At 42.1% G+C, this 15,882-nt stretch overlaps 1 protein-coding gene across 2 annotated transcripts in view; it reads left to right on the top strand.

The window, feature by feature from the left end:
- Positions 1-1,811: 1,811 nt before the first annotated feature.
- The window catches only part of CARD11 (caspase recruitment domain family member 11), a 44,694-nt gene continuing 30,623 nt past the window's right edge, over positions 1,812-15,882 (top strand). Inside the window, exon 1 of one of the 2 annotated variants that reach the window (XM_030284788.4) lies at positions 1,812-2,054. In XM_030284788.4, the coding sequence (XP_030140648.4) occupies positions 2,042-2,054 (13 nt within the window). In that variant the 5' untranslated portion in view covers positions 1,812-2,041. Of the gene's footprint in view, positions 2,055-13,404; positions 13,731-15,882 lie in introns of those variants that run through there. The other variant, XM_030284789.4, reaches the window with a different exon arrangement.

Below are 15,882 nucleotides of genomic sequence, written 5' to 3'. Positions count from 1 at the left end.
ATTGCTTCCAGAATCCCTTTCTGAATAATCCTAATGGATAAACTTTGACCCTCACCAGTCCAGGTACAGTTACAAACATGTGAAATTAGATAAAAAATAAGGGAGGATTGGAGCAGAGCACCCTTGCAGTTTTTGCAGGCTTCAGATTTTCAGTTTGGTAAGAGCAGTTTATGTGCTATTGCAGCAAGACTTTGAGCCATGTGTTTTCTCTATTTTCTTTATATTTCTTCTTTTCACTGTATCGCCTCACTTCCTCTATTCTGCTCTTTGACACCGCTCTATCCTTTGACAGTTTTTCCACTGTTCTTTTGTACTTACTTTCCATTTGTTATGGTTTTCTTTATTCTCTACCAAATACTTTTTCCTTTCTTATTTTCTCCCTCCACTACTGTCATCATGCTTTCCCCCTACACACATTATTATCTATCATATGTCGCTTATGCTTATTTTTCTAGTGTTTCTGATTTTATTTTTGTTATTTTCTCTAAGGAAATAAACACATGCCCATGCCCATATATACATAGTTGTTTTTCTCTAGTCACCCTCAAAGAAAAACTGAACCTTGCAAAAATCATGAGGGAACAGAAGGTGCTCCAGACAGCAAAACCTGTAGGTGACTCTGCTCAAACCCCCGTTATTGTTCCTGTAATTTGATGTGTTTACAGCTGGACTGGTGACATTTGCAGTCACCCTTGCACACTGGCTTCCTTGTTACACTCATCCTTACTTTAAAAGTTCTTCTCTCTGTCCCTCACACATCCAGGACCTGACTCCAGGGAGCTTCGCCTGTGTCCATGTGCCCAGTGTAGAGGTAAAACCTCAGGTGTGAGCAGTAGAGCTGTACCTGTGCCTTGTACAAGAACCAGCACACCACGCAAGGGGTTCAGGCTCAGGATCCCTCAGCAGGGTGGCAGAGCACTGCAAGATGTTTCTAGAAGTGATGGTGACTCCTGGTCCTGCAGGACCCAGAGAACAGCAAGGGCAGGGACTGGGTGACTGCTCTGGTGGGTTTGGCTGCAGGGAGGCTCCTGGTTGCACCAAGAGGTAAATGTCCTCTGTGAGACCCACCAGGGGCTGGGTTTGCATGTTGGCCTTAAGGCTGGAATCCCATTGAAGCAATACAAGCTACTGCAGCTTCTTTGTGTCAGCAAAGACTGCCTTTGGAAAACATGTTGTTCATTTCAACTGTAAAATAATTTGATGCATAAAGCAAACCTTGTTGACTACCTTTTTAGCAAAATAAGCTATTAATAATCTAGATGCCTTAATGAAAAACCTTTGATACCTTGGGAAAACCCAGAACTCCTTCTGCCTGGAACTGTTGTTCTTGAAACTCTGTTTTCTTCAGTTCCTTCATTCTTTTTTCTCTCCCACCTGCTTTCTACCAGCAAGTGCCCTGAGACACCAGGGCTGCTGCTCTGTGCTGGGAGAGGCACAGCACCAGCCAGGCTGGCATTAAGCACATCCCCTTGAGCCTAAAGAAAACATGCCCTGGAAGTGTGTGGAGCTGAAGTGAGGCAGTGGAGACAGGCTGCTTCTTGTGCCTGAGCCGGGCGTTTGTGCTGCCACCTCTGCCCACTGCTCTTCCTGGGAAAGGGGCAGCAGTGCCTCCTGATTTGCTTGCCTGGTGCCACAGGGCTCTGCTGTCACCTGCCTGCAGAGTCATTTGCAAACGGGCCCTATTGCTGGGGAGCAGAAATGTGTTTTTTCAACCTGCAGCAGATTTATAGTCTGGTTTCCTGTCAGATCTTTGCATTTTCCTTCTCCGCCCCTCCCAGCCTCTGACACACTTTTTCTTACTTTGTGTGTGGCTCTTTGCTCATTCTGACACCAGTGCCCCAGCCTCCTTCATTCCTGATTCTCCCGAGACTTTTGTACTTTGGGGGCCAGGGAGTTTTTTACTCCTTGTGTTTCCTTTACTTTTCAACAGCTGTAGAGCACGAATAACCTCTCCAGGACTCCTGGAGAGACACAGACTATTGCATGGAGGCGACGTAGAGAGTGCAGCCTGCAGCAGCTGCAGCCCCACAGCCGGTCACTCATGGGCACCCAAGGTAAGGAGAGCAGCTGGCAGAGCAGCTCACCTCCCTGCTGCCTACACAGCTCGGATCACTGAAAGTTCCACTTTCACCTTTTTCGTGTTGATATTCAAAGGGTTCTCTGAAAATTGTTCCATTTGTGCTTTCCTTGCCATCACTGGGTCTGGTACTCAGCGTGTGTCGATCTTTGGAGCCCAGGCTTGAGGGAGGTGCAAACGTGCACTGGGAAACTGTGTTGATATGGAGGTCTGGAGAGGGGAGATGATCATCAGTGCTGGTCTCCAGGGTATTTCTGGTTCTACCCATAGTGTGTTGTACTCTAGCCCTTTCTTTAAATCTCTTCACTGAGATTTATGCTTTCTGCTAACAAGTAAAATCTTTATTATTTGGTTTTCTTCCTCTTTTTATTTGTTCTTCTCACTTCCCTTTTTCTTTTCTCAACCCTCTCTGTTTCTTATCTTTTTCAGCATCTTTTTATGCCTTTTTATGCCATCAAGAGTATTTTCTGTGTGACAAATATTTCCCTTCTTCATTCCTTTCCTTTCCCTCTGCCTTCTTTCATGCCTGTGCAATAGACTGTACATCCTCCCTCAAGTTCTTAATCTCTCCTTCCCTCCCCTCTGTCAGTTCCTTCTTGTTCCTGTGTTCCCCTTTCCCGTTGTTCCTCCAGCTTCACACATGCACTCCTAGTTCCTGCTCCATCCCCTCTCTCCTGTGTTTGCTGCCCTGGAAAGAGCCTTTTGTGAGAGCTCTCGCCTCTCCACTGGCCTGTCCTCGCTCCTCTTAGTCCGGTCATTCCCTTCCACGGACGTGTTCAGGATTTGCATATTTACAGTTTTGGGGATGCATTCCAAAATAGGAGACTTTTACACTTGCATAGCTTCCTTCCAATGCTCAGACTCATATTTAGTCATTCACAGCAAATAACCACTGTCATCCTGTCTCTCTGTTTCTGTCTTACAAACAGCATTTTCTAGCACCTGTAACCCCTTTGTCTTCCTCTCCACTCTCAAATAGAGCCTGCCCTGACTTTGTGTATTCTGTCCCTTCTCTTTCTGCCATCCCACTCCTTCCTACCTTCTTACCACAACTCTCCACCAGGTTTCTCTATCTGTTTTTATCTTTATATTGCATTCAAACTAGGAGGAACTGCTGATGCTGCTGGGCTTGCACTGCTGCCTTAGGATCCCTCTGCCAGCCTGCGGGGGAACCAGAGGAAGTATTGCAGTCTCTCAGCTCCTCTTTCCTCTGCAGAATATGCAACCTGAGCAGAGAAAGAGCTTAGTGACAACTGAAGGTAGATGAAAAAATGGGAGGGAGAGCACATTGCAAAATGCCTTTTGAAAAATGTAAAAAAATACTTCTAGTTGTTGGTTAATCTTTTTACTAAACTGAATAAACTTCTGCAATTCCTGTCCCATGGCAGAATTTATTATCTGACACTCGCATAGTTTTTGTCCTTTTGATTCCTATGGGATTCCAAGTCCCAAAGGTAGAAGTTCTCATCTCCAATGCTGTAGTGGCAGTAACTTTGCTCCTAGGATCTGGAAACAGCTCATGTCTTTTATACCAGACATACTGGTGAGTCACCAAGATCAGACATAGCTAAAAACTGCATCCAAGGACAATATCTGGTGTTATTCCTTGCTTAAATTTGTATGCTTTGAATCAGATATGACAAATAAGTGCATATCTTTGATGAAGCTTTTTAGCCTCACCTTCTTGAGCAGGACTATTGAGACTGAAGATTTATTTCTAGAGATGTTCTCGTGTGGTCTTTTGGGAACTGAATAAGTTTCACTTATTAAACTCAGCTGAATTAATAAGAGAATTATTATGTGGGAGAATTCTCTTAGCAATCTGTCTGGCTCTCTCAAATTGTCCATCTCCTTATGAGTGAAAGGAGCTTAAATTTTTATGTTTGCAATTATAAAATATCCTTTCTGATTCAGAGCTAGAAAACTGTGGCCTTTGAGCTGTGAGCATTCTCTTCTGAATACAGAAAGAGGTACATTAAAATATCTTTGCCTTTTGGATCTTGCAAAAAGTCCACAAGCCTAGAACAATAAAATACGAGATGCTAATTTTATACATTCAGGTCTAATATGACTCTTTCTTATTCTGTTGCAACTCATCTTGTGATGGGAACAGCATTTATATTCCTTTGAGTCATTTGACAAAACTTTAGGATGTTGTCCTTTATTTCATCAGTATTTTTTGTCCCTATATTTATTCCTTTACAAAAAGAACCACTGGTTCTTTTTGTAAAGCCTCCCATGAATAAATTGGCTGGGACAATGTTTCTACTCTCTCTCCCCCTCCTTTTTCTTTTGCATCACATTGTTTCCTTGTGTTGAGCTAAAATGGACAATGTCAAAGGTGTGTTGTGATTTTTGCAAGGGGACCTGGAGACAGAAATTTTATTTTTGTGTGTGTCTGTGTCCAGTTTCTTCAATAATGTGTCTGGCAGAGGAGAAATTTCAGCAGGAAAGAGCCTGAAAACTTTCTATCCTCCTTAGTAAATTTCTGTATCAAGACAGCCAACCCCAGAACAGAAATTCAGAATCACGCGTTTTACTCCCTGTTCTTATGCAAATAGTTACTTCCAATTAGATTTAACTCTTAATTAAGAGTTCAATAAACTTTAATGATAAACTTTCTTAATAAACTTTCAGTGTGGGAGAAGGGAGAGCCATCTGACTGCCTGTATCTTTTACAATTAAAGTCAATTTGGACCTTCTCTAGAAGGAGGAATCCCAAATAACTGGATATGCTGAAGATACCAGAATGCCATACACCAAATGACCTTGGTTTCTGTACAGTTTCTTGGTAAAAGTTTTCATCTGATAGATATATGGAAATGTAAATTTCATCACAGAAGATGAAATTTATAGAGATCCTTAGCTACCCTCTTGTTAGCAGATGGCTTAACTCTCTCTTTGATATTGAAATGCATCTTTCATGAAATATTAATCTTACACTTAGATATGGTCATTAAGTTGTGTAACTGATGGTGGAGTTTGACCTGTGGCAGCTTTCTTTGGCAGTAGCCTCCACAGCAATCTAAACTTAAAAAGAAATATGGAAGTATGCCTTGTGATTTTCAAACTGAAGGGTAAAACCATAAACCCCACCAAGTTTGGTCTCACTACTGATATGAGAGAAAAATTCTTTGTCTCTTGTCTGTTTTACCACTGCTGTCTGTAGGATTTGCACTTGCAGAACGCTGCTTTGCTGTGAATCCAGTATCTGCAGTGAATCTGCAATTCCTTTTTCAGAACAAATGATGGGGTTTTACAGGCCTACATGTAATAATATTCTCCATCTCTACCCTTCCCCCAAATTTTTTCTTAAGTGCTGCCTTCATCCTCTAGTCTGGGTCACTTATTTAATGGCAATGAACATTTTCAGAAGGTAACCTTTCTGCTTGTGATTTGTTCAAGGACTCTGGAATTATAATGGTTGCTGTCAAATGTATATAATTGGTGTCTGTGGCACACATCCAATGAGTGATAAAAGCTTCGTTGTCTCTGCTGCTTCAGTCTGTATCCTCTCCCTCTATCACCCTCAAACTTCTGCTCCTCTCAGGCAAGAGGAGAATGCAGTGCCAGGCTGTTTAAAGTGCAGTTAGACAGAACAGCAGCTCTGCCAGATTCCCTGTCACGGAGTGTCCCAGCTCTGGGCAGTGGATTCCCTTGGCTGAGGTTTGCTCACTGACTTGAGTTAAGCACAATCTCCTCTGAAGTTTGATTTCAAACACCGCCCTTCATAACCTTCTGCCAAATATTTGGGCTCTAGGAAGGGTGATAGTTTATGAATACCATGAACTCCCAAGCTTAGTGACCTGCATGTAACATTTTATCAGTGGATAAGTCTTGTAGTTGAGATGGAGACAACACAGAGCAACACACTCCATTTTCAGAAGGCTTCAAACTCTTTATTATAGCATGCATGTTTGTTATACATTCTTACAAAACTCATAAGTTTACACTATACTCACTGGTCACAAGAGACAAAGTGCTTATTGGAATAGGCAGTTACAGGTTTCTCTTATTTATCCTTCTTTCTTTCTTGGTTTCTATGTCAACGACTTCTCTCTGGCTCACAGAAGTCACTGTAAAAACTCTTCCAGAGGTAAGAACTTTGTGCTCTCATATACAAAAAGCAAGCACACATTACTAACAGCACCCAAAACTGGCAACATGTTGTTCCTTGTCTGCTCCCAGTGCTGAACATGTAGTGAAGAGAATATTTCTGTTACTTTAGTCCTGCAAAACCTATTTTATCTTCAGGGCTGGATGGGTGATTACTTTCTAATGCTGTCTACTTCAGTGAATCTGTTTAGCAACTCAAAAGGAGAGAGAAATTTGTCAAATCTCACTGGAAATCTATCAGAAATGTCAAATGAAATGCTGTAACATTCTGGTTTTGTCAAAAGTATAAATGTAGATACAGCTGTGTGTGTGTGATATTATTTGTAGTAATTGTTGCCTCAGTGAATTTCTCGGTGTGAAGTAACTTGGTGTTGCATTTAGGGATGTGTTTGTTCTGGTCCCTGAGGCCAGCTTGGCCTTACACAGAGGTACTTGGAATTTGCCCAAGTCAGCCCTGGTTTTTGGAGTTCAGGGGAGGAATCAGCTTCAGTGTAGCCAAGGAAAGGATTCCAACTGGCCCTCTGAGCACTGGGTGTTTGCTGGAAAATTTTCCTCAGGTTGTAATTGAGATGCTGAAGACCAAATGTAGCATACGTTTTCTGTTTAAAGTGCGATAAGGATTTTTTTTTCCATCTGCATGCAGAAGAAGCTGTATGGTAGCAGTACATATATGGTTGTCATTAGCAGCTGAAGAATTGTTTCCACTTCATTTTTATAGCTCTAAACTTGTAGAAACATCTCAAATCTGGCTGTGCCCATACTTGAAATCAATCTGAGTGTACTTAATAAGTTGTTACATGCATTTAATATATTTGAGCACAAAAATAAGTTCCTCCAACATTTGAAACACTAATAAAGTCAGCTATCAAATATTTCCCTTTGGGGATTCTGAATCCTGATGAAACTGGGAAAACACCCAAAGAGTGTTTCAAGTCTTTTTAAACCAAGTACATTTCCAAAGTACAGTGAAAATGGTGATTGAAACTTTGATCATGAATTGAAAAATTATGACATTTGTAAGATCATATGAGGGCTTTTGGCTTTTAACAACTCAATTCAAATACCAGTGACCTACACTACTCTCTGCCCAAACTGGTCCATTGCATAGAGTCTGTTTAAAGGAACCTTTCCTCCGTGATGGCACTTCCATGTGGATCCTCTGCAAAGTCTACTGGTGCATCCCAGTCTTTCACAAGAACAAGTCACAGTGTCTATCCAGCATCTGCTTCCTGCATCTCACTGCTTGGCTTTTTCTGAAGCACAGAATTATATAGGTTGGAAAAGACCTTTAAGGTTATTGAGTCCAACTGTTAACCCAGCACTGCCAAGTGCAGCACTAAATCATGTCTCTGAGCACCATGCGAAGGTAGTTTACATTCCATATGGTTTTTGTAGTTTATAATGAGGTAGTTAGTGAGATCATCAAACTCTTCTCACTAATGATTTGCAGTGACTGAAAATAGAAAATTCCATCAATTTTCCCCACCTTCGTTATTATTGCTGAGCTTATTTTTTCCTGAGGGGAAAAAAAAAAACCAAGCTGAAGGTAAGATTCTTCCCTGCTACTACACTGCTAGTCCTCCTTCAAAGCTCCTGCCAAAGGAAGTCAGGATAAGTCCCAAAATTTAATTATTTAAGAATCTTTTGTGTGGGCTTCATGCTTCCAGTAACATATTCCTATATTTCCAGTTACATATTTTTGAGAAAGACCCAAGAATGGCAAATTTTATTTTAGAAGGTTTCATTTCCTTCTGTCTTTTATTCTCTCTTTTTTTGCAATTTATGCCATGAAAGATACCAGGGTAGTATGAAACAAAAAAATGTTTAAACTTTTGTGTCAGGATCAAAAACAATGTGTTTTCCTCTTGCTTCAGTTGTTCAAAAAAAGTGAAGGAATTTTACATTTCCCAAAAGGCTGGAAGGGCTGAATCTATCCGCAAGTCTGTGGCCTGAAGGAAAAGTGATACTTGAATATTTTTATATGGAGTGTTACACTGCAGAATGGTGTTTTTGTGTCTCATCCATATCCATACTGAGAGCAGCATCCAGGCAGTTTTGCTGGATTAAACACTATTGACAGCAGCACCTTCACTGAATCACTGCCCAGCAAGGCTGCACACCTGGGAGAGCAGGGCTGGCTCCAGACTGGCCTTAGAAGCTATGTGAGAATACAATATCAGGAAGAATATTCCACCTGCAAGGAACTAGAAAATGCTTGGTTTGAGGCAGAAGTGATCCGAATTTGAATGCCCCTTTGAAGTCAGTGGATTCAGTGACAAGCTGTTACACATACCTTGTAGTATGTGCTGCAATGCAGAAAAATGTAAACTCATTGCAACATGATAATAGTGCAGAAATCCAAAGCTGCTTGAGCAGGATAGTATTAGAAATCTCAAATGCATTTAGAAATTTTGGCTGTTAAATAGCCAATGCCATCAGCACTTCAAGTAGAGTCTGCACAAAGGGACTGAACAGTAGAAATTATTATTTGAACATCTAAATATGGTGAGGAAAGAGTATGAGAAAAGGCAGAAGGTGGTTTATTACTGCTCCTTTGGTCCTCACAGAACATCCCAAGTTCTCCCTCCCCTTAGCCTGACCTGTTAGTCTGACTCCCCTCACTTGTCTTATTTAATATCTTCTTTTCTCCTCCTGATTCCCAGCCCATACATGGGAGTCCCATCAAATGAGAGAAGGCATCTGACAAACTCCTCTCTGTCCAGCAGACTTTAGAGCTGAAAGCATCACTCACCTCCAGTTTGTGACAGAGGGAGGTGAAGCAATGCACAAAGCACAGCAAATGAAAAAGCTGCCTGAAAACAGAGACGGGCTATTGTGCTTTAGCAAGCTCTAAACTCTCTAAACAAAGTCAGATTTTCATTTGGGACATTCTTCCAGTTCTTTTCTCCTGTGGAGAATGTTTCACACGCACAGCTGGCTGTAGTAATCCAGGTTGTTCAGGCTGCTGTGCTGGGTGGCAGTGCCAGCTCAGAGCATCAGCTTCTGTGGGCTGGGCAATGCCACATCCTGGCATTCTGCAATGTGTTGTCTGGGTCTAGAAGTGGTTCCTGCCCACCTCTCATCTCCCCTCACACGAAGGCAGCGAACTCTGTAACCTCAGACCAGAAATTTGCTCTACCTTGAATTTGGCCTTACACAAGCCCAAGAGAAACAGAACAACTTCTGCTGCCCAAACCAGCAATCCTTCTTTCCCCCAGAGTGGGAAAAATGAGTGAGTTGAATGTGGATTCTGAGCCACCAGCTGGACCATTCCATCCTGAAAAGGAACAGCAACATTTTTGGCTAAGTGCTAAAAGTTTGCATATAAGAATCCAAAAGGAGCATATGGCGATTGCTTTAAACTTGCCTTGTTCTTTAAAAATACACTTTACCAGAATTATCTATTTCAGACTCTCTAAATGTGGAGTGAGAAAGTTTACTTCCCTCTTTTTTCCTTGCTAGAATAAGTGGCATCATAAATACTAGAAAGAAACAGACTTATTTCAGGATTTTGAACTGGGATAAGCATTATTTAAAGAGACTTCCATCACCACTCCACTGAAGATGGCAGGGACTGTGCATCAGTTGTTTGAAGAAAGCTGTTGGTCCTTGCTCAGTTCACCTCAACCCCACCCTTCACCTCGGCACCAGCACTGCTGATACAATGGGCAGTGTTACCCCAGTCACTCTTGGTGATAGCATGTCTGGGTGTGGCTCTTTGCTATTGCAAGTGACTGATCATATAGCTGTGATATGAAACTGTCCTGATGTATATAAGTACCCAGGACCACCGCTAATAAACTGCCTTTTACCCTAGAGAATGTAGAATGTTGTCATTGAGAGCACCCAAGGGGCTTGCCCACTCACAGAGTTACTGCTGAAGCTCTTCTAGCAATCCAGGAATTATTAATGATTAGTCGCTCTCAGGAAAGGTCCTGTAAACACTTCCTCCCACACTGAGTGCTGTGAGCAATTTCAGTGTGAGTGTGGGGAGAAAGCACACACAGCTCTGTGGTTAGGGCAGTTCCCCAGCCCTCGCAGAGCTGTCCCACAGCACTTGCCCACGCTGTCCCCTCTCCTGGGATGTTCTGTGCTCTGTGCTCCCACGCCGAGGCACCGAGCGGGCACCAGGAGGGCACCTGTCCCTGCCCTCAGCTCAAGTGGCTGTGCTGCTCTGCAGGGACTGGCACTTGTGGAACTCCCTCCTGCCCACCTGGGAGGGTGAAGCCACAGCAAGAGCTCCTGACCTCTCAAGAGCTCAGGGAGAAGGTGGCAGAGGATGCTCCCAGTTGACAGAATTCCACCCAATAATGCCGACCTCAGTGCTGATGGCAGCCTGGGACACAGCTTCTAAAATTGCTAATAATGAAAAGGCTGGGCACATTCCTACGTGAAGAGGCTTTTTAAATTCTCCATATGCTTAATTTAAAAACATTCCTTTAATCTTTCTGATGTTTGCAGTACCCTAGAGAATAATGAGAGTTCTCATTTGATGAGTCTATTGCTTTTACAGGAATTGAAACACTTGCTGACCTGAGTAGCTTATGACAAAACAGGATTTTGAATTCAGATCCAACTTGCTCTGCCTTGCTTCCTTTCCTAATCCAGAGTGAACCTTATCTGTTGTTATTTGGTATTTCGCATGATGGGCTATCATGATGGACTAATTACTGCCACAGAGAGGCTAGAAGGGCCTTGCTGTCAGAGAAGGAAACCTGTGAAAACAGCCCATCGTTCCTAAAACATCTGAAACATGAGTGGAGAAAAGCAGGACTTAAACTGCTTTTAACCTGTTCTATCTATATAAACTATCTACATAACCTTCCTTGGTGTCAGAGAAGGAAACCTGAGGAAACAGCCCGTCATTCTTTAAAAATCTGAAACATGAGTGGAGAAAAGCAGGAGTTAAACTGGCTCCTGTATAACAGTTGCTTTGTCTTATGCTTGATGTTTCACTCCTGTGCCTAATTCCTCAGTCTTGTCTTCCATGGTGACTTCGTTAGCAATGAGATGCTAATTAAATTTCATATTTACGATTAGAAAATAAAATCATTGGACCTTTTTAAAATAGATTTTTATGAGTTTTGGCTCAGTTAGCTGAGTCAGCAGCATGGATTCTGCAAGGCTGAACTCACCGGCTTTGAAAAAAAAAAGATAAATAGAGCAACTAATGATGAAAGGAGAGTCTAATCTAAAACTTCATACAGTTTCTACACTGTATTAGCTTTTGAGCATAAGAAAAATAAATTTGTTTTGGTTCCTCATAGAAAGTAGTGTAGAAAGAACCCTTATTTTATTATATCTTGGCGGGTTCAAAGCTTAAAATTCCTTTTAATTCTTAAAATCTCAGTTGTGGCTGGAGACAATATGCTGGAAAGAGATTGATGCATCTGCAGTATTTGTCATCACCTGTTAGCTAGCAAAATATTTATTTCACTGCTTAGAATTATCACAGGTAAGCACTGGCACAGAGCATCTGCCCTCTTCCCCATGGAATGTGCACTGCTGCGGAGTTTATACAACACTAGAGAGCCAGAACTATTTAAATACTGCTGCCAGCCAGATTTATAGGTGCTATAAGGAGCAGTTCCCTATTCATGTAAAAATTAGCACCTCACAAAGCTTTAAAGGCCAATTTTTCCATACCTAGAATCTGAAGAATGTTCCAGTTGTGAGATTTTTGAAAGCGCTCAACTTTAATTTAAATGTGTACAGAAGCCCTGATTTTAAAAAGTGCTTAATGCTCAGCAGCCCTGTGATTCATAACACCACCTTATCCCACACTGCAAGGCAAGGCTGGCAAAAATCTGGCCGTTTGTTTTGATGCCTAAATACCACCTGTGCTCTTAGAAAATTTGACCCTAATTACATGCTGTGCCCTGGAGCAGGAATGAGAAATAGGGGAAATCAATCCTCACATGTGGGAGCCGTTTGCTTGTGCTCATCTTGTGTGTAACCTCACCTCAGCCACAAATCCAGCACTGCATTTTAAACACAGCCTTTTCTGCACGTTGTGCAAATGATTTTGCTGTCAGCCTGTGCTAGGGAATTGTTGTGCTTCAAGGCATAAGTTAGAAGAATAAAACAAACTTCCCCTGATTTTGAGTTGGTTACCACACTTTTTACTGTTAAACATCTGAAAATCAGGGTTTGGGTGCAAATAATCCTGCAAATCTTGCTTTTGTAGTAGTTTTTGTAGATGTTTTAACAGCAGCTGCCTGTCCTTAAAGGCTGGGATGCTGACAAATGGATTGTAATTCTGACATCACTTTATAGTAGTTATTTTCACAAATATTTATTTCCACAGTCAGCAGGGAATTCAATACAATTCTCATACTTCTTTTTACTTTGACTCATGGTAAAGAACCAGGTGAAGACCAGGTGAAGACAAATAGTCACGTTTATTGATATTTTAGTATTTTGTTTCTTTGGTCTTTAAAAAAAATAAAATATACATTAACCATGAACTGAACTAGCCAGAGTTTCCTGATGAGACCAGAGTTTAGTCTCTTCCCATGGTTAGTTAATTCTTTGGGGATAAATTTTCCACATGAAAGCTTTAGAGTATTTTATTCCCTATCATCAGAGCAATGGGCTTAGTTATGGAGAGAGCAACGGAAGATGCTTAATTCCTCCTTGCAGTGCTTTGAACATAGAAAATATAGAATTGCCAAGTATTTGGCATTATCTCTTCCCCAAGACAGCAAGACAAGGTCATGGAGACATTACCACTACAGAAATAATGGACAGACAATGTACAAACAGACCATTTTTCCTTTAGATTGTTACAGAAGTGACTCACAGGAGCTCTTCTGCAAGACAGAGAGAGAATTGTCTCTCTGTTCTCCAGAGATTGCTTTCCTGCTCTTAATTGCAGGCCTTTGGTGACAGGGGATGGCTAAGGAAACCCAGCTGGGATCTCTGCAGGTAAAAAGGAGCTGTTTGAGGTCCTCCTCGGGCCCTTGCTGCTCCATCCAGAGCCCCCAGCTCCCCGTGCCTGTGAGAGCATTTCCTCTAAGACTTCCCTCAGCAGCAGTGCCAGATTTGAAAGTTACCCACAAGCTGTGTTCAGAAGAAAAGGGAAGTAAGGCAGCCCCAGCACCTCTCTGCCTGCTATATATAGGCTGTGAGTCTGAGAGGGAGGGTGGTGGGTGGAGGTTTCCGGAGCTGCATGTCACAGTCCCACAACACTGATGAAAAGAGAGAGGGCACAGAGCAAGAGGAGGTGACCAGAAAGCACAAGCGGGGAAGATCTATTCATAAAACAAGCACAAGCATTTCCATGTACAAGGAGTAAAATATCAAGCTCCTTCTGATTCCTGGTGAGGGTTTGCCCTTCCTAGACCAGGCTGTAGGTTTTTTCTCATCAAATGGCATCCACTTGTCCTCTGTGCGTGTTGAGTGCTGCTGGCTGAGATGTTCCTGCAGCTCTGAGCAAGGTGCAAGGATTTGGCCAATGGACAGAGCACCCAGGACTGTGGCAGACTGTGGCTAGAAGTGGAGCTCACCTCTTCCAGTGAGGTGTTGGTTGTGTAAGGTATGTATGACATTGTTCCAGCTGCAGTGGAGCTACAGGAGAGCAGCCTGCTCTTTAAAATTAGAGTCTATTTTAAAGTAATGGCTACAAAGAGGTCACAAAAACTAATAAGGTGTTCTATCTACATAACCTGTGCATTTACATAAAATGAGCAAAATGTATGTGTGAACCATGGGAGTCATCGCCTGTAGGAGACTGGCCAGTTTTTGATCCAAGAGGATATATTGTTGGGAATTAGAAGCTAAACACAAATGGGTCAGTTTTCACAGAGCTGGATGGGAACTATTCCAACTTTGCAGAGTATTTACGATATTTAACTAAATAATATTCTTATCACTATCAGTGCATGATGCTCTTGTAATACAGTAAACAGTTTGCATGGGGGTTATTTTTCATCTGTTTGGAGCAGTTTGCCAAGGTTGACTTTAACAGGAAGGTTATCAGAGTTGGCCTCTTATATATTCTTTCTTTATATTTTACGTGTTTTTACTAGCTGTGGGATTTTTAACTGCTGGAGCTGTATCAGGAGAGGTTTAGGTTGGATATCAGGAAAAGGTTCTTTGCCCGGGTGTTGGTCAGGCACTGATCAGGCTGCCCAGGGACTGGGCACAGCCCCAAGGCTGTGAGAGCTCCAGGAGCACTTGGACAATGCTCTCAGGGGTGCACAGGGTGGGATTGTTGGGGTGTCTGTGCAGGGCCAGGGGCTGCACTGGCTGACCTTTGTGGGTCCCTTCCAACTCAGAAGATTCCATGATTCTGTGATTCTCCTTATAGGTCTATGTCCTATTTTCCTACCATGTTTCCTACCTATTTTCCTGCTATATGAAATACTATTTTCAAACTTTCCTGGGCCATGGTGAATTACAGTAAGATTATCCGACAGTATTCAAGAATGGAGTGTGACCTTTTCTGTTTTAAGAATGGCCTATACATTTACTGTCAGTTGTTTCTGAATTTGGAGATTGTTCAAGTGAGTGCAGTCCTCTCCTCAAATGCGTTCTGTGTTATCCTTTGCCTGGAGATGAGAATATCACCTACAGAGGGTCATTATCTGACTAGATGGAAAGTGTTCTTCTCTCTGATATTTTTTTAAATTTCTGTAATGTAAGAGTTTGTAGAAAGTGACAATTTTTTCAAGAAACAGAGTGAGTGGGAGTTTTGTTTAACAGAGCTACAATTCTTTCTCCCTTCCTGATGTGACTTGTATTAATAGAAGTGAAATGTTAACAGCGCTGATAAGAATCAGGCTCTCTGTGCCAGGGTTGTTCAGGTTTCATATGTACCAGTTAATGAACCTTTGTCCTTACCAGGTTTCTGTGTAGCTCAGCCTGTGGAGGTTCCTCAGAAACACTGGCTCTCTGCACCAAAGAATGTGCTGGGTTTTGTAATTCGAGCACACATTTACTGGGACCTAACCTACTGTCATCAAACCATTTGCATCTTTGAGCAACTTGAATTTTTAATTCAAGGCTCCTCCTAAACACACAGGACTTGCCCCCTGCTGTACCTCCACCTCCTCCTGTGCTGGCAAGAATCTCATTAGCAATTGTAAAAACAAAGTGAGTCAGTCTAACGAAAAAATTAACCTGGGACCTAGTAATGACTTCTGAGGCTTTGTTGGACCAGCATTCTCATGAGCCTCGGCAGCTTCTTTCTTAGATCTTGGATTTTAGCACACATTAGTTGAAAGGAAATGCTTGTGTCAGTAGCTGGTGCTCCAGAACAGAAGGGCAGCTACATAAACATATTTGTACTACGTTAGCACAGCGATTTCTGCTGCCCTCCTCATCACCATGCAGAACAGGACGAAGCATGTGTAGATTAAAGCATTTATTAAATGTCAGGCACTCAGCTCTCCTCTGCTACTTTGCAAATCCTTTAAAATAGATGCACTGAAGTCCTGTGGTAAATTATTTATTTTAATTACTGTGCCATTACCTTGATTTGCATGCTCAGAAGTAACACTGATTCCTAATGTTTCAGGACCTCTGGCAGGTCCTTCCCTATTTATTCCCACATTTCTTGCCTTTGCCGTTAGTAAGGCCTTTCCTATTCTCATCTCTGTCTCACTTTAGTCCCTTACTTTCATTCTGTTGAGTTCCTCTTTCTTTTTCTTTTCCTGTTCCCTACTTAGTACTTCCTTTTCCCCTAA

The sequence above is a fragment of the Taeniopygia guttata genome, chromosome 14, assembly GCF_048771995.1.
Source record: "Taeniopygia guttata chromosome 14, bTaeGut7.mat, whole genome shotgun sequence".
Lineage (NCBI taxonomy): Eukaryota > Metazoa > Chordata > Aves > Passeriformes > Estrildidae > Taeniopygia > Taeniopygia guttata.
The sequence above is the reverse complement of the archived record's forward strand: the minus strand, read 5'-3'. Positions and strand labels throughout refer to the sequence as shown.